At 32.3% G+C, this 19299-nt stretch overlaps 1 protein-coding gene across 6 annotated transcripts in view; it reads left to right on the forward strand.

Moving 5' to 3' along the window:
- Window positions 1–19299, forward strand: part of HACE1 (HECT domain and ankyrin repeat containing E3 ubiquitin protein ligase 1) — an 82952-nt gene that overhangs the window by 32563 nt on the left and 31090 nt on the right. For all 6 annotated transcript variants that reach the window (XM_079148370.1, XM_079148372.1, XM_079148371.1 and 3 more), the window contains 7 exons: window positions 5519–5615; window positions 5785–5886; window positions 6915–7021; window positions 10932–11082; window positions 16324–16649; window positions 17105–17173; window positions 17418–17505. In XM_079148370.1, coding sequence (XP_079004496.1) covers window positions 5519–5615; window positions 5785–5886; window positions 6915–7021; window positions 10932–11082; window positions 16324–16649; window positions 17105–17173; window positions 17418–17505 — 940 coding nt within the window. The remainder of the gene's footprint in view (window positions 1–5518; window positions 5616–5784; window positions 5887–6914; window positions 7022–10931; window positions 11083–16323; window positions 16650–17104; window positions 17174–17417; window positions 17506–19299) is intronic.

Below are 19299 nucleotides of genomic sequence, written 5' to 3' on the forward strand. Positions count from 1 at the left end.
TTTACTTCTGAGAATTTTTTTATTTCCCTCCTGATGTCTTCTGATATCCATTCAAAATATAATAGTGTATTATTTAATCTCCAGGTATTGGAGAAGTTTCTGTTTTTTATTCTGTCATTTATTTCTAATTTCAATCCATTATGATCTGATAGAGTACAAGGTAGTATCTCTATCTTCTTGTATTTGCTAACAGTAGCTTTGTGGCATAAAACATGGTCTATTTTAGAGAAGGATCCATGTGCTGCTGAGAAGAAAGTGTATTCATTCTTTGTTGGATGGTATATTCTATATAAGTTGGTTAAGTCTAAATTGTTGATTGTGTTATTGAGATCTATGGTTTCTTTATTCAATTTTTGTTTGGAAGATCTATCCAGCGGTGAGAGGGGTGTGTTAAAATCGCCTAGTACTATTGTGTTGTGGTCTATTTGATTTCTGGAATTGAGAAGGATTTGTTTGAAGGAAATATCACACCAGACACAAGTGAAATACAAAACATAATTAGAAGCTATTTTGAAAATCTATACTCCAACAAAACAGAAAACCTCGAAGACATCAACAAGTTTCTAGAGACATATGAATTACCTCAACTGAACGAGGAGGACATACACAACTTAAATAAATCAATTTCAAGCAATGAAATAGAAGAGGTCATCAAAAGCCTACCAACAAAGAAAAGTCCAGGACCAGATGGGTTCTCAGCCGAGTTCTACAAAACCTTTAAAGAAGAGCTCATTCTAATACTTCTCAAAGTATTCCATAAAATAGAAGAGGAGGGAACCCTCCCAAACTCATTCTATGAAGCCAATATCATCCTGATACCTAAACCAGACAGAGACACATCAAGTAAAGAAAATTTCAGACCAATATCCTTAATGAATATTGACACAAAAATTCTCAACAAAATTTTAGCAAATCGCATACAAAAATATATTAAAAAGATAGTGCACCACGATCAAGTAGGTTTTATCCCAGGGATGCAAGGTTGGTTCAACATCCGGAAATCAATAAATGTCATTCACCATATCAACAGATTAAAAGTTAAGAATCACATGATTATTTCAATAGAAGCAGAAAAAGCATTCAATAAAATACAGCATCCCTTCATGCTCAAAACACTAGAAAAAATTGGGGTAGTGGGAACATTCCTTAACATTGTGAAGGCCATCTACACTAAGCCCATGGCCAATATTCTAAATGTGAAAAACTGAAAGCATTCCCCCTAAAATCTGGAACAAGGCAGGGATGCCCTCTTTCACCACTTCTATTCAACATCGTTCTTGAGACTCTAGCCAGAGCAATTAGACAAACCAAAGAAATTAAAGGGATATGAATTGGAAAAGAAGAACTCAAACTATCCCTGTTCACTGATGACATGATTATATATTTGGAGGAACCTGGAAATTCCACCAGAAAACTCTTAGAACTCATAAGTGAATTCAGTAAAGTAGCAGGTTACAAGATCAATGCTCGTAAATCCAATGCATTTTTATACATAAGTGATGAATCTTCAGAAAGAGAAATTAGGAAAACTACCCCATTCACAATAGCATCGAAAAAAATAAAATACTTGGGAATCAATCTCACAAAAGAGGTGAAAGACCTCTATAATGAGAACTACAGAACACTAAAGAAAGAAATTAAAGAAAACCTTAGAAGATGGAAAGATCTTCCATGTTCTTGGATAGGCAGAATTAATATTGTCAAAATGTCCATACTACCAAAAGTGCTATACAGATTCAATGCAATTCCAATTAAAATCCCAATGATGTACCTTACAGAAATAGAGCAAGCAATTATGAAATTCATTTGGAAGAATAAGAAACCCAGAATAGTTAAAGCAATCCTCAGTAGAAAGAGCAAAGCAGGGGGTATCGCAATACCAAATCTTCATCTCTATTACAAAGCAATAGTAACAAAAACGTCATGGTATTGGTACCAAAATAGACAGGTAGATCAATGGTACAGAATAGAGGACATGGACACAAACCCAAATAAATACAATTTTCTCATACTAGACAGAGGTGCCAAAAATATGCAATGGAGAAAAGATAGCCTCTTCAACAAATGGTGCTGGGAAAACTTGAAAATCATATGCAACAGAATGAAATTAAACCCCTCTCACCCTGCACAAAACTCAACTCAAAATGGATCCAGGACCTCGGAATCAGACCAAAGACCCTCATCTTATAGAAGAAAAAGTAGGTCCAAAACCTTCAACTTGTTGGCTTAGGATCAGACTTCCTTAACAGGACTCCCATAGCCCAAGAAATAAAAGCAAGAATCAACAACTGGGATAGATTCAAACTAAAAAGCTTTCTCTCAGCAAAGGAAACTATCAGTAATGTGAAAAGAGAGCCTACAGAGTGGGAGAATATCTTTGCCACTCATACTTCAGATAGAGCGCTAATTTCTAGAATGTATAAAGAACTCAAAAACCTCTGCACGAAGAATACAAATAATCCAATCAACAAATGGGCTAAGGAAATGAACAGACACTTCACAGAAGATGTACAAGCAATCAACAGATATATGAAAAAATGTTCAACATCTGTAGTAATAAGAGAAATGTAAATCAAAACTACCCTAAGATTTCATCTCACCCCAATTAGAATGGCGATTATCAAGAACACAAGCAACAATAGGTGTTGGCGAGGATGTGGGGGAAAAGGTACACTCATACATTGCTGGTGGGGTTGTAAATTAGTGCAGCCACTCTGGAAAGCAGTATGGAGATTTCTCAGAAAGCTTGGAATGGAACCACCATTTGACCCAGCTATCCCACTTCTTGGCCTATACCCAAACAACTTAAAATCAGCATACTACAGAGATACAGCCACATCAATGTTCATAGCTGCTCAATTCACCATAGCCAAATTGTGGAACCAACCTAGATGCCCTTCAGTTGATGAATGGATAAAGAAACTGTGGCATATATATACAATGGAATATTACTCCGCCATGAAGAATGATAAAATTATGACATTTGCAGGCAAATGGATGAAATTGGAGAATATCATGCTAAGTGAAATAAACCAATCTCAAAAAACTAAAGGACAAATGATCTTGCTGATAAGCGGATGAGGACATATAATGGGGGGTAGGAGGGGTTAGCGTTAGGGTTAGGGTTAGGTTTAGGGTTAGGGATAAGGAGGGTGGTAAGAATGGAGGAAGGAAGGACTGTATAGAGGGAAAAGAGGGGTGGGAGGGGTGGGGGAAGGGAAAAAATAACAGAATGAATCAAACAACATTGCCCTATGTAAATTTATGATTACACAAATGGTATGCCTTGACTCCATGTACAAATAGAGAAACAACATGTATCCCATTTGTTTAAATAATAAAAAAAATAAATCTTGTGTTTATAACTTTTCTGTGCCTCTTTTTTTGCATTTCAGTTAAAATTCAGATTCTGTCTTGGCCTATTAGACTTACATAGTCTGACCCCTGTTTAGCTCACTGTACTTTAGCTGTTGGTTTTCTCTGAGTTCCCTAAATGCAACAGATTCCTGACAGCGTGCTTTTTCTGTAAGATGAAATGCTCTTCCTTAGGCTTTTTGTGTGGTATTGCCTCCTTATTATTCATGTCATTATTCAACTATTATTTTTTAGGAAAGAAATTTCTGGCCAATCTAAGTAGACTTCCTTAAATTTTCTGTTACAGTATCATGGTCATTTCTTTTGTAGCATTTTGTAGTTGTTTATTTACTTGTTTATAGTCTGTTTTTCCTACTTAAGTGAAAGCAAGAATTCTGTTCATTTTTGCCACTTTATATGTGCACTTAGTACAGTGTTTTGCTCTTAGATGCTTAGGAGTTTTTTTTTTTTGAATGAATGAATTACTATAATTTTATGCTTGAAAAATATCTTATACAAAACAATGATATTTATAATAATTAATGTAAGCATGGTTGTGTAGAACTGGGATAATCCCATAGTCTGAATGTTGGAATGTGGTAAAAGAATGTTTTAAAAAAAGTACATTCTGCTATTACTGTATTCCCATCATTAAGGATTTTTTGTTTTGTTTTGGTGCTTGGAATTAACTGAGGGTCTTGTATGTGCTTAGGTTCTGAACTAGCAAACATTAGATAACTTTGAACAAAGATAATTATGAAAGTCTATGTTGAGAAATAAAACCATCATTGTAGAAGAATGGTGAATATGGCACATGATTTGTTTACAGGCAGACTTTTAATTGTACTTGTGATATTTAGATTTTCAAGTATTTTCTGTACTTGCAGATAACTTTCATTCTGTTAAGAAAAGTAAGATTTAGTTGAAATGTATAGATACAGTAAATCAGTGAGAAGTGCACAGAGTTTTAGAGCTTTATAATGGTTATAAAGGGGTAAAATTCAGAGCATGGATTTGTAACTCCTGCCAGGCAACTCCTGTTAGTTACCAAACTCAGTTAGTAGCCAGGTAAAACAGACCTTAGGTCAGAATTTTAAACCTGTAGAATTGGAATATCCTGTTAGAAAATATGGTCTTTTTGTTTCATAAGAAATCCAAAATATTTGTACAATATGTACAATTACACATTCTATCCAAGTTCTCAAGTGCACAGGGTCTGAAGTTAAAAGAATGAAAATGTTTGAGAAATCACTTCTATTTCCTCTTCAAGGAAATGAAAATTATCTGAGTATTTAAAAAAAAAAAACAAAAAACCCTTAGCTAAGTTTAGTTGCTTTTCTCATCTTCAAAGTAAAGTTTCTGTGTTAGATGGCCTTTTAAGTTGTGGAACTTACTTGGGCATTTCTTAAAATCAGCCTTATATTTTAATGTTTCTGGATTATAAATGTGTCTTTTTATTGCCTTTATTTTGAATCAGAGGAACTCATTCAATAATAAGACCTAGGGTCTAGTGGTTGCTACCTCTAGAGTATCTTGGTTCTAACTGAAAGAGAGAGAGCTCAGAGAAAGGCATGTGGATAAGGGAGCGGTTTATTTTAGACTAGACTGAATAGCTATTCACAGAAGTCAGACTGAGTGGGTGGTTAAAGTGAAGGTTGAAAGCTAGATAGATTTTTTTCCTAGTAATTCCCACTTGCGTTCTTCCCTTAGGTTGTTACTTTGATGCTTTTTTCATTTTATTTTTTTTATCAAAGAATTAAAGTGCTATAAAATGTATTCCTATTTTCAATATTTAAATTCTTTTGGAGTAAGTAGTCTAAAAATTTGGATGTGTGTGGAAAGGAGATCAGGATAGAGTTGAGAAAGGGAAATGAATGGAAAAAAAAATCAGAAGCTTGGGAAACAGTTACTTAACTCAGAATGTTATGAGTTATTGTAGATAATGTGACCCAAGTTCAATTCTTAGATTTGAAAGATCACTTTCTTATCTATATAGTAAAAGTATGATTTAACATTGTGAAAAGTTTTTCTTATTGCTGAGGATGTGTTTTAGACTTTCCTTTTTTTAATGGATAATCTTCTATTGATTTATATTAACCATCCATAATTCATAGGGAAAGACTTTAAAAGATTTCATTTTTAACTTGGTTCTCTTTCTATACAGTCATGGTCAGAGAGATACAGCACAGATTCTTCTATTACGAGGAGCCAAATATTTGCCAGATAAAAATGGAGTAACCCCTCTGGATTTATGTGTACAGGTATTTTTAAGTATATATTCTGAGTTCCTTTATGATAGAAACTGAGAATGGTAAAATCATATTTTTCTTAAATGAGTAGGAGAGTGCAAAGAGTTTTATTTGGTGAAGTATGTGACCTTTAAGAGAAACTTTGTTTTTGAAACGGAATAATTTTAAATCTTATTTTTAGGGTGGATATGGAGAGACTTGTGAAGTATTAATTCAGTATCACCCTAGGCTTTTCCAGACTATTATTCAAATGACACAGAATGAAGACCTCCGAGAAAACATGGTAATGTAATTGTGCTGGTAACTTGTAAATGAACAAGCTTTATTCAGGCTTATATATGTGAAACTTTACAAATGTGCTTAGTAATTTATTTATTAGTTCAAATATTTTAATAACTTGAATTTGCTTATCTGTACTATATGATGAGTATAAACTGCAGTTATTTTTCTGTATCCATGGTTTCTCCATGCATGGATTCAACCAATCATGGATCAAATATATTTTTAAAAATGACATATGTACTGAACATTACAATTTTTTTTCTTGTTACTTAAACCATACAGTATAACAACTATTTTCATAGCATTTTCATTGCATCGTGTATGACAGGTGATCTAGAAATGGTTTAAAGTGTATGGAAAAATATGCATACCTTATATGCAGATACTATGCCATTTTATAAAGGACTTGAACATCTGCAGATTTTGATATACATGGAAATTCGGGTATCAGTCCCCAGAGATACCAAGAAACAACTATGTATGATAATTAACAAACTTTGGGCTAATATTTGACCTTCTGAATCTTGATCTTTCCTTAAGATAACTGTTCCCCATGAATAGAGGAAATGAATCTGAGGAGGAATATCATGTTAAAATTTGTAATCACTAGTTTACTGAGGACTGTTTTTTAATTTGTCTTTTTGCTGTGCTGGGAATTAACCCCAGATCTTTCTACTGCTTAGCTGCATCCCCAGTCCTGAGCTCTGTTGTTTATAGTAGTTATATTCTTAGAAAAATTACAGAATTTAAAATTTTCTTAATTTTGAGACGTATGGAGTTCAATTTCCTCACATATGCTAGGTGATTTTTATTCTATTTTTTATTGTTTTTTACTGAGTAATTTTCAACAAAAATTTATGTCTTCATCTTTCATATTAACTTTTACAAATTTATACACAGCAAAGTGTAAAGGTCTCTATTTTACCTGGTTGGCTTTAAGGTGTTTATTAAACTAATAGGTACTTAATTTTTTGACAAAATTTAATAGATTATTATGTAGTCTCACTTCTTTGCTTATAAAATATTTAGTTGCGGCAAGTTCTGGAGCATTTGTCTCAGCAAAGTGAAAGCCAATATCTGAAGATTCTAACAAGTCTTGCTGAGGTTGCTACAACAAATGGTCATAAGCTGCTTAGGTAAGTGTATCAGCGTTTCAGTTGGTAGCAGTGTCTGCCTAAATAGTTCAGTTAGGTGCCTTTTGTCAGTGGTAAGATGTTATAAAAATTAGCTGACTTATCATTGTTTTGTTTAAAAGGACCAAGGTAATCAACTAAAGAAACATTGATCTCTAAAGAAACTAGAGCAAACTAGAGTGAGTTTTGGCTTATGTGTTTGGAATTTTATGAAACTATTACTTAGACTAGTCATGTAAGCAAGTGCACATGAAGAAGAATCCAAAAAGTAGTTTGGGAATCTTGCTCACTAATTTTTAAAAGTGAATATAGGCTTCTCTTCAACTTTTCAACACATTTTTGAGATTCAGTATGAAGTTTTCTCCCTGCACTGTCCCTCTCATTTCAGTTCTTTATTTTTTTCCAGAAGTTTCTGTGGTTTTAATGGCTTATCACTAAGTCCATGGAGTTAATACCTTTATATTACTTGATTTTATATATATGGTATTTTCCTCCAGTTACACTTTTTGTAGTTAATCTCCCTAATTAGGAGTAAGTAGCTATTAAAAAAAGGTTAATGTGTTATTTTTTCTTATTTTATGTATTTTTGACAGTTCTGGGAATTAAACCTAGGGCCTTTTATATACTAAGCAAGTACTCTGCCCTTGAGCTGCACCATTCTCTATGTGTTATTACTACTTACTAATTTATAAAATTGACCCTCTTCTAATTTGGATGCTTTCCCCTTTATAGAATTATTTTTTCATTAATCACCTCTACATTGACAGGTCATGATTATCTCCCACTTCTTTAGTTGCTACTGAACTTTTTTTTCCTCAACACCATGCAGATTCTGTAAGTCATCTACGTTGTCAAATTCATGATTTTAGTTCTTTGTTTCATTTTTCTCTCAACTTTTCACATATTTCAGATGAGAGTTACTTTCTATACTTGAAAACCCTTCACTTCTTTGTGGTACCAAGATCACCTTCTTGCATTCTTTAAGTCATTCAAAGTTTCTTCAGCAGTTCTACTAAATGTACAGTTTGCTAATTTTAAAAATTATTCTCTTTGTAACTACTTTTAGAATCTTAACTAGTAAGAATCATTGAATTCCAGGTTCTCATAATGTACTTCTTTTATTTTATTCATTCCCAGTATTCCATATAGTTTATGAAGCCTTTCTAAGATTCAGATATGCTAATTAAAAGCATGGTCCTTGGAGTCAGCTGGACTCAAGTTTAAATCCACACCATTACTAACAGTGTGACCTTAGCAACTAACTAAAGATACACCATTTACTAACTGTGTGACCTTAGCAACTAAACTTTTAAAGATTTCCTTTATTGTTCATCCCTTCATCTAATGTATGTTTTTGAATGGCTGCTGTAGGATACCAGGACCTCTGTTAGGTGGTTGTGAAGAAAACAGATAAGATGTCTCCTTATATCAATTTGCAGTCTAGTTGGGATTTTGTTCCATTTTAATAGAAAGTGGTAGAAAACACCTTAATGAGTTATTCCGAGATGAAATTATAAGATTCTTTAAAGTGCCAAGCATAGTGTCTGGAACATAGTGGAGATAAAGATGATTTATATAAAAGGAAAAAGGAGATCCTGATGATTATTTTAATTGCTCCCAGAATATAATTTGACCTGTTTTACTACAATAGAAAACTTTTTCCCTTATATCTTTGTCCTATTTTGTGGTCTTCCACAGTAATTAGAGAGCATTATGTTTTTCTGTATCTGTGTTTTTAAGTACATTTTTATCCCTTAATAGGTAGGTACTAAGCTAAGGAGAATTAAAAAACTTAATTTCACTGAAATCTCACAGTAAATTTGTGATTTAGATATTATATCCATTTTACATATAAGAAAATTGAAGTTAAATGATTTGTCAATAAATAGAGGATCCAAGATTCATATCTTCATTAATAAAGAGCAGATTCTGTGTTTCAGTCTGGCTCTTAAAAATGACAGGGAGATTAGTGGAAGAAATACAGTAGTCACCAGCCTGTGGCACTAATAGGAAGTGGCAGAACTTTTAAGAGGTGAGGTTGGTCAGTCTCCCCACCTCTTCTCTCTCTTGATGTTCTGCCCCACCTCAGGCTCAAGCAACAGTGGAGCCTGCTGACCATGCAAGGAGAGAGAGATTCCATTGTTTAAGAAAATACTTCTTACCTAAAAAGATCATTCACAAAGTGTTCCTTTGGTCAGATACTTAAAACAAGTATTTGTGTAAGTGATTGCAGTGGAAAACTCAAATTTGTACTTTTCTCATGGAATTTGAGAGTCATTGTAGTTAACTTTTTTCTAAGAGCTGCAACACAATAAAATAGCTATAACTAAAGTACATTTCCATTTTTTTAGTGTCAGCCAATCTTATAATGTGAAAATTAGAAACACTTTGTAATGACACGTAAATATCAATGCAAACTAGGTAATGATTCTATGTCCATTTGATTCAGTTTCCAAAACAGTCAAGTTTTGCTAATGTGCTATGCTGTTGCTGTCCCAAATACAGAATGGACAGCAATAGCTATTTTAATGATAAAATACTAGAACTTATAGCTATTTTTTATTAACTATTTAAAAAAATTTTTTTAACTGTAGATGGACACAATACTTTTATTTTATTTTATTTATTTATGTGGTGCTGAGGATTGAACCCAGTGCCTCACACATGCCAGGCAAGTGCTATACCACCAAGTCACAACCCCAATCCAACTATTTTTAAAAAATAATTTTGTATTTCTTAAAACAGAAAACAACAGGATTATGGAAATGAAAATGTTAAAGTTTGGTTCAAAGGTCACAGGGTAAAATATACAAATATGCCTATTTGTCCCTGATCAAACTGGAATAGTTGGAAGTAGACATTTTCTTGCATTATTAATCCTTATTGTTTTTTTAATGTTAAAGGTATACTAGAAATGTTACCATGAACTGGGTAAAATATACAGAGGGCTTTCGATAATTAAATTCATACAAACACAATCATGCCATTCTGCCTGAAAACTTATGAAACTCTTAAGTCTGTTTTTGTGCAACAGTTATAAGATATTGATGTTACAGATTTCAAAATAAGACCATTCCCTGGACAAAAAAAAAAAAAAAAATCATTTGTAGATACATTATTAAACTCAATACAAATTTAGCTGAACTTCTATAGTTTCTCTGTGGAAGAAGAATGATTGATATTTGTGATTATGACCAATCCCAAGGTGTTGTGGGGTTCTGAAGGGCTTTCAGATGTGTTAAGAAAGTTTATATTCAGTATCATTTAGTGTTAGTTGAATTTTTCATTTCTTTTCCATATTGGAGTTTATATAGAGAACAACCCTGATGTAATCAGTTGGTAACTTTAAGATTATTCAATTTGTGAATGTTCTATATGTGAATAATTGGTTACTCTTCTTGGGTAGGGAGGAGATATGAAGTTATGGATAGACTACATAGAGTTTCAGCTTCTAACTTTAAACATTTGAGCTGTGAGTTGGTCTGCTTTTGTGCAGCAGTATACTTATACAACTTAATACAGCATTGCTTCTTTGTGAAATGTTTTCAGAGTTCTAAATAGTTCAATTTTATAAGTGTACTTTTGGAAAGAAAAGTTGAAGATTACCTTGAAGTTGGTGTGTCTAGATACCAATTGTTCTACAGGGGTATTTTTTTTTTTCTCACATTTTACACCTTGATCTTGGTTATATTCTGGGTGCTTTAAAATTAGTATCCCATTAATAAACAATCCATATAATATGTATTTGATACTTTACTATTAAACCATTCCGTTTCCTGTAATGATAGGAAGAGAATTTTACCCAGTTATATTATGAAACTAAAGGTCAGTGAAATGAAACTATTTTAAAATAAGTATTTGAAGATATAGTTTGTTTTGATCCATCTAATCTGTTCATGTTTTAATTTTTCAGCCTATCTAGCAATTATGATGCTCAAATGAAGAGCCTTTTAAGGATTGTGAGAATATTTTGTCATGTCTTCCGAATTGGTCCTTCCTCCCCTAGTAATGGAATCGACATGGGGTATAATGGGAACAAAACTCCAAGAAGCCAAGTGTTCAAGGTCAGACAAGTGTATGATGTTAGAAAGATAGATGTTAAATACGAATTTGACAAAGCATGCCTTCATTAATCAAAATCTTACAAACAGGATGTAATTTTGGTTCATATCTGTACCATTTGTTTTTTGTTTTGTGGTCTGGGTCCTTCCACCTGCTAAGCAGGCTCTTCACTAAGCCACATCCTCAGCCCACCTGTACCATTTTTTAAATTAGGCTCACCTTTTTCCTTTCAGCTCTTTCTAAGCTACACAAAGTTTAATTAGTGAGCTTTCTATATTTTCTTACATATAAAATTTTTATTCCATTAGTGTTTTAAGCATAGAGATACTTAGTGTTTAAATTTAATTTTATTGAATTGTATGTTTTTAATGTAATAGGCCACCACCATTAAAAAAATTCTTATTAGAAGGGAAATATCTAGTTTATTAAATTTTATTATTGTGTGCATATATGTTTTGTGTGTTTCTGTGTTTTTAGAAGTAAAGTTACATGCCGGTGTGGTGGTACACACCTGTAATCCCAGCAACTTGGGAGGCTGGGGCAGGAGGATTGAGACCAACCTCAGCAACTTAGTGAGACCCTAAGCAACTTAGTGAGACCCTGTCTCAATATAAAAAGTAAAGAAATGGGCTAGGGATGTAGCTTAGTGGTCAAGCACCTCTGGGATCAATCTGTAGTATCCCCTGCTGAACAAAGAAGTAAGGATGGCTCTCATTTACTGGGTGTACTAACAGTTTTAATTCCTGGGATCACCTCAAGGAAGAATTACTGAGATATTTTCTTAAAATATTTTGTATTGCTTCAGCTACCTCTTCTATACAAGTACAAATGAATGGAAGATTAATCCTTGGAAGAAGGATTCCATATAAAGCCAAAGGCAGTGTTGTTACCCATGTTAAATTGTAATTTTATGAAGTTAAAAAAATATGTATATATGACTTTTAATTCTATTGATGCTTGTTTGTGGTATTGTCTATATTTTTATTCTTATATTTTTTGGTGCTACTGGACAGGTGCTCTACCACTTAGCTACATCCCCAGCCCTTTTTATTCCATTAGTGTTTTATTGTAAGCATAGAAATATTTAGTGTTTAAATTGAATTATATGTTTTTAATAGGCAACCACCTATTACATTATTACTAAATCAGGAGACAGATTCAGTAAAAGAGGATATCATTCTCTCTACTTTTTTCCTTTTTACAGAATCCAAACTTTGTGTTTTGTCATATATCCATAGATATATGTATCTGTGTATCTCTATATCTATCTGTTTGTTTACAAAGTTGTTTTCTTCCAGTTTATTTTGTTAGTATCTTCATTTTATTTTTAAAGGTATTTTCTGCATTAATAAATGCTTTTGCCTCTGGACCACTTATTTTCTCTTTAAATTTCGAATTTGCATTTTGGTAAAATGTTTTTATTCTAAAACTCAGGTAATTAAAAAAATTAACAAGTATTAACTTTTAAGGAATTTATTAGTCTCTTTACATCCAATTTTATGAATAAAACATGAAATTCGGGGAAGATGGCAAAATGATTTGCCTTCCCACATGTCAGGATGAAAGTAGAAACTGTACATTACCATCCATGCATATAAAGTTCCTGTTCTTTGTGGGGTGATACAAATTAAAAATCTTTATAGCTGCTGAGTCACACAGTGTTAGACTGGAAATACTATTTTAACTTTTACCACATTTTGTGAAAGGTAGCAATTGATCTCTACTTTCCATTTCATTAACTAGGTACTCTAACATGTCACTTTATTGTTAGGATTAACTAATGGGTTTTCCATTAAGAATGAGTGAGTTTATAGGCCATGTGTTTTTAGTAGGTGAAATTGTTTAACATCCTGTTATTAGTTTTCTGATTTATATTAGAAGTTCTTTAAGTTAATCTTAACACTTACCCATTTTTTTAGTGTTAAGAGATTTTTATCTAGAGCCTTTGGAACTTTGGAGTATTTGAAGGGGAAAGTTGTTTTTATTATTGGAGTGAGTTAAGGAGCATGAGGAAGACAGTTTAGGTTATTTTGAATCTGATGTTCCCTTTTTTGTGTGTGAAATAGTAAGCTGTGACTATTAATGGTTTCATAGAATTGTATTTTGGAAAATTTGAAAGCCAGGAAAGATTGGGAAATTAAACTTTAAGATCTTATCTTTTTGGTTGTGACATTTGACATTATCAAGTTGAGATAGACTAACAGAATTTCAAGGTATCACCCGCTGTTAATTAAACTGTTAGTATTGATTTCCTGTCACATTTCTGCTTCAGTATGTCTTGAAATTTTAAAAAATTGTCCAGTAAATTTGGAATTCTCTATTATAGTTTTGAAATATAATTTAAAATGTTTATAGCTCATCTGTGATTGTCTTATTGTTACTATAGAGATGAATGTGGTGGTAATCATTCAATAATATGAAATGAAGCAATATTTTCATAGTACCAAGGAACCTGCTACTATTTTCCTTAGTAACTGACTTATTTTTCAATAACAGTTGATATGTGTGGGTTTTTGTATCCTATCTAATATACTTTATTATTTATGAATATTGAAAGCATCACAGATATGGTATGCAATAGCTCATTTTTATTTATTTATTTATTTATTTTTGCAGTGCCAGGGATGGTAACCAGGGCCTTGTACATGCTAACCAAGCATTCTGAACCACCTAGACTGCAATATTTTATTTTAAATTTTAAAGTTTATTTTAATATTTTTTTGTCTGTGGCTACTGCCATGGTTAGAAATTAATGTTATTTTTACAGTATTCTTTTTTTGTGTGTATTTTAATTTTTTTTTTTTCTGTGGCTGGTGCCACAATTATAAAGTTATTTTTACAATATTAGTTGTGATTGAGGAATGAATTTTCAAATAGGTCTTCAAAGAGAACATACATTTCTTAGGTAAAGTCACCTCATGGTTTGAATTTAGGTTTATTTAGTATATGTGTGATTGAAGAAAGGAAAGGTGGTAGAAAAAGAGTAAAGAAAGGCCCCTAGTGTCTTATTCTTTATCCTTCATTTTATTGCTATTCCTTATTGAAAACTTGTAACTTTTAGGATTTTTGTTACTATCTTTTTGCACAGATCCATTTTTTTCTCTGCTGTTATTTTGGATTATTCAAAGTTTGCCTTTAAATTTTTGTACATTGCCAGTATTTGAAAATAGGATTATAAGAGTGTAGGCCCAATGTTCATCTGCATGATCAGCCTGTATCATTTCTTGCCTTAGGCTTCATCTTTATCCAGTGTGTTGATTTTCCAGGTTTTATCACTTCTCATTTACAGGCCAATTATTTCTTTTTTCTTTTGTTGGAAACAGTGTACGTGACCACCTGTTCTTTCTATTTCGGAGTTCATTTTCTGATGTAAAGCTAAATAGTTTGCTGACATAAAAAGTTCTTTTTCAGTTTCTACAGCAGGTTTACTGTTTTGCTCATAAGGAGAAACTATAGTCTCAAACTTGGATGGTGATTTTAATTCTAAGACATTTTCAATAAAAGTATCATGTCACTGTTTATAGCAACTGCCCCTCCTTAAACAGCAGAGACCTCAAATCTTTCAGCTGGGGCTTAACTTTAGAAAAGCCCTCTTTGTGGGTTGGTGGGTTGCTCATTTCAACCTCATCAAGGGTAATGGTAATTTCTCTTTAAAAAGGAAACTGCTTTCCTGCCTGTCTAGTTAGTGTACCAAGTTGTGTTGATTATAGTAGTGGTAGTTTTATTTGTTTTGTTTTTACTTTTTTGGTTTAATGTGTAAATGAAGAACTAGGGATGATTTAATTTTTTTGCAAATTTGATAAGTACAGTATTCTGATATTTGATAAAGATTAAGTTCTGGATACCTTAACAAACAATGAAAATGATGTAAAAGTATTGTTAGATAACATTTGGGAAGAATTTTCAGGCAGAACAGGTTATTAAAATATTTTTTTAAAATTTCAAATACCAATACTTCTGTGATCACTATCCATAGAATTTTCTAAAATAAGATTATGTGTTTAGTGAAAATGTTTTAAGATAGGTATTTGTGAAGCACATGGTATAGTTTTGTAATATTCAATGATCATTTAAGATTTAAAAGGTAAGGTTAACTTTCATATTCATTTGCAAAAAGCTCATCATTCTCAGTAGGAATATTTAAAATACTGTGTAAAATGTATAACTCCTCTACACTCTCTTGAACTGTTAATCTTTATTTGGGATTAAAAATATTCTAGCAGGTCTTTTATTTAAAAAGTAGTTGGGCATTTATATTTCTGCTTGTTTTAAAAACTACTAATTATTGTAGATCATGTTTATATTTCATTTCCTTTAGTATTTGGTCCTATTGTAGCATTTCTAATGAAAATATTTAAAATATAAAATGTTATTTGCTCTTAATTCACAGATGACATTTCACTATTCTTAGTAGAAATATTTAAAATATAGTGGGAGTAAGAAGAAGTTTATTCCCTCCCTTCCCCTTTATTATTATTTTTTAAACTGTTACTCTTTACTTAGAATTAATAGTTTACTAGGAGCAGGGAGCATAGCTGAATGGTAGATTGTGTGCTTAATATGCATGAGGCCCTGCATTTGGTCCCCAGAACCACAAGAAGAAGAAAAAAGAATTTGCTAGTTAGTATTTTTGATAGGAGTTTGGTAATTATGCTTCTTGTTTTAAAAATTACCAATTATTAGAGATGGATTATGTGTGTAAGCAAGCCTATAGTGTATGTGTATAAATCTATATTCATAAATGTCATATATTATAATTTCTTGTGATAAATTATCAAAATTCTAGAAATTCATGTAAGAAAGGAGAACTTTAAAACTGTTTATTAGGTTCTTTGGGAATTGTAATTTTTTAAAAAATTGGAAAATGCCTTATTTTTGTTTAATTGAAAATTGTTGACATGATAATACAGTAAATGTTAGGGGTATTGTGAAAGTAATGCATAGTCTTAAAACTAAATTTTTGAAATTGAAAGAACAAAGATTGTTTATTATTTTGTTAGATTTTAGTTTTCTTTTTTTTTAATCACCAGGAATACATACATACAAATTAAATTTTTGCTATAAGTGAAAAAATTATCATTTATATGACATGCATATATTTTTATTACTTACCTGGAAGCATTATTGTCATATTAATATGTCATAAAAATGAAATATCGAAATATTCTTTTATTATGTATGGGAATTTTTTTTTAGTCAAGCAATTTAAGAATGATGTCTAAAAAGTTTTCTTTTCCTCATAGCCTCTGGAATTGCTTTGGCACTCATTAGATGAATGGCTAGTTTTAATAGCTACAGAATTGATGAAAAACAAAAAGGACTCAACAGATATCACTTCTATTTTACTGAAACAAAAAGGCCAAGAACAAGATGCCACTTCCATTCCACCATTTGAACCTGGGAGCTATGAAAATCTATCCACTGGCACAGGGGAATCTAAACCAGATGCTCTTGCAGGGAAACAGGAAGCCAATGCAGATTGTCAGGATGTTATTTCTATGACAGCCAACCGGCTAAGTGCTGTCATTCAAGCTTTTTACATGTGCTGTTCTTGTCAGATGCCTCCAGGGTAAGAAGGTTTCAGCTTATTATTTTTTGCTTTGATAAATGAAGAAAAACTATATTTTTGTAATTTCAGTAACAAGTAATTGTTGATGCTTTAAGATCCTGTTCTAACTTTGTTTTAGAGTACTCATTGTACTAATCTTGATCTAGTACAAAATTTCTTTGTAGAATGGAGAATGTCACCTTGTATAGGATCTCTTAATTATTTTATGTTTGAAATGTGTAGAGCAGAGATGCTCATAATTTCAAGATTTTTAGAAAGATACTTGTTTATATCATCTGTTGGTGGGAAATACATATTGACTAGGCATGCCTCAGTTTTCTGAATTTATAAAGAAGATCCAAACCCAAGTTCTTTCTTTTGGTCTAGAAGCCAGTCCAGTTCAATTCATATTTATCAGATTTTCTGTATCTTATTACCAGTGTTTGTGTATTCTGATTTTTTCTTAATCCCCACAGAATGACTTCCCCCCGTTTTATTGAATTTGTCTGCAAACATGATGAGGTTTTAAAATGCTTTGTTAACAGGTAAGGCTTTCTGAGATTCATGGACTGTCCTGCAGCCTTTCTTCTCTTTATGTTTGGTTTCTTCTAAACAGAAAAAAATGCTATTTCTCTTACTATTCAAAATGTGCTCAATAACAATTCAAAATGCAGTAGGTGGGGATTAATATTTTTTTCTTCTATTTCAGTGTCTATATATCTGAATTTGCATTTCATTTAATGGTACTTATTTTTCTTGTCCATTTAACAAGATATATTTTTCTTTTAGAAATCCTAAAATTATATTTGACCACTTTCATTTTCTCCTTGAATGTCCTGAGTTGATGTCAAGATTCATGCATATCATAAAAGCACAGGTAGAAATTTTCTTCATCTTGTTTCTAGTCATAGAAATGAATTCAGTTTTTAGAATTTGAATATTGTTGAGTGTGGTCAGTATTATACTTAAAGCCTCCTCTAAGTAAGAGGGGATGGAATTACATGTTGCTTTAATATGAGGAATGAATATTCTTCTTTAAGAAACGTGTATTGAGTGCCTACTATGTGCAAATGCCTGTGTAAAGACAACAGAATTCATTACTACATTCCCTTAAGTGAGTTTCATGGATCACTACTCCTGTATGGTAGATGGTCTTTGAGGAAAGGATTTTATCCCCAGATACAGTTGGGAAATAGTCTTATGTCCTGTGGAAATATGTAAAGCGCATGAGTAGCATGTTAAAGGCTTTGAGAAAATCTTTGGTAAAAATAATGATTTAACATTGCTAATCCTCCTAAACTTACTTTACCTGACAACCTTTCCCCTACAAGGGTTGTACCTGTTTATTCCTTATATCTCATGTTTTGTGAAAAAAGGTAGGGAAAAACTTGTTTTGCTCCTTACCAGTTATGTGTCTTTCGGCACATTTCTTAACATCTTTGACCCTGGATTTTATCGCCTATAAAATAGAGGTAGTGACACCAACTTTATAGGACAGTTACGAAGAGTAAACTGTAAAGATTGCTTGGTATATATACTTAATAAATAGTACTTGATTTGGAGATGGAAATCACATTTCTCTAAGAGGATCCTTATTCAGTGCAGCAGGGAAGATAATAATTGTACCTATAAATTGGTAATTATTATTATCTTGTTCTTCCAGAGTTTAAGTGGGGAAGAACTTGCTTTTGGTTGCTGTAGGTGAAGGGAAATTTCAAAAAGGAGGTGGATTTTAAATGACTTTGAAAAGCTTGAGAAACATCTAGTATTTTAATGGGAGTAAAGAGGACAGATATTCTGGACAAAGTATGGACTGGCATATGCAGATAGAAAAGTGTATAAAACTATAATGATTGTAGTGGAAATTTCAGTTAGGTGAGAAGTGCCCGGAAAGGTAGATTGGGGTCATATTCACATATTGCATTGAGCCTTGACTTCCAGATTGCAGAATCTTCTTTGTTTGCTTAGGCTGTGTGGAGGCTTCAGGAAAATAACAAATCTTGGCAACATTTATTTTAGAAAATAATTTATCAGATGTATAGGATAGAATGGAAGCTATGGTTTTGTTAGTAGTCATGAGATAATAAAAACCATAAATGGGTTTTAATGTCTTTAGGAGCACGAACCCTTTCTGAAGTTAAAAGAGCTAAAAATTCATTTTTATAAAATTATGCAAATGTACATAGGGATCTTTTTAAAACATATTTTTAGCTGTAGATGGACAGGATGTTTTATTTATTTTTTTATGTGGTGCTGAGACTCGAACCCAGTGTCTCACACATGCTAGGCAAGTACTCTACCACTGAGCCACAACCCCAGCCCATATAGGGATCTTCATATGCCTGTTTAACAATGATAATGTGGGGCTGGGATTGTGGCTCAGTGGTAGAGCACTTGCCTAGCACTTGTGAGGCTTTGAGTTCGATCTTGAGCATCACATTAAAAAATATATAAATAAAGGTATTGTGTCCATCTATAACTAAAAATATTTTTTAAAAAATGATGTAAAAGAAGGCAAAATAATAACATGCATATTAAATGCTATTATAGTTTCAGTACCATATATTTGCTGTGTATGAATTATTTAATTTTCAGAATAGTCAGCTGCTTTTACTGAAATTGAGAGGGCTAAATGACTTGTTTAAACCATTCAGCTACTAAGTGTAAGAAG

This window comes from Sciurus vulgaris, assembly GCF_902686455.1.
Source record: "Sciurus vulgaris genome assembly, chromosome: 7".
In the NCBI taxonomy this organism is placed as follows: domain Eukaryota; kingdom Metazoa; phylum Chordata; class Mammalia; order Rodentia; family Sciuridae; genus Sciurus; species Sciurus vulgaris.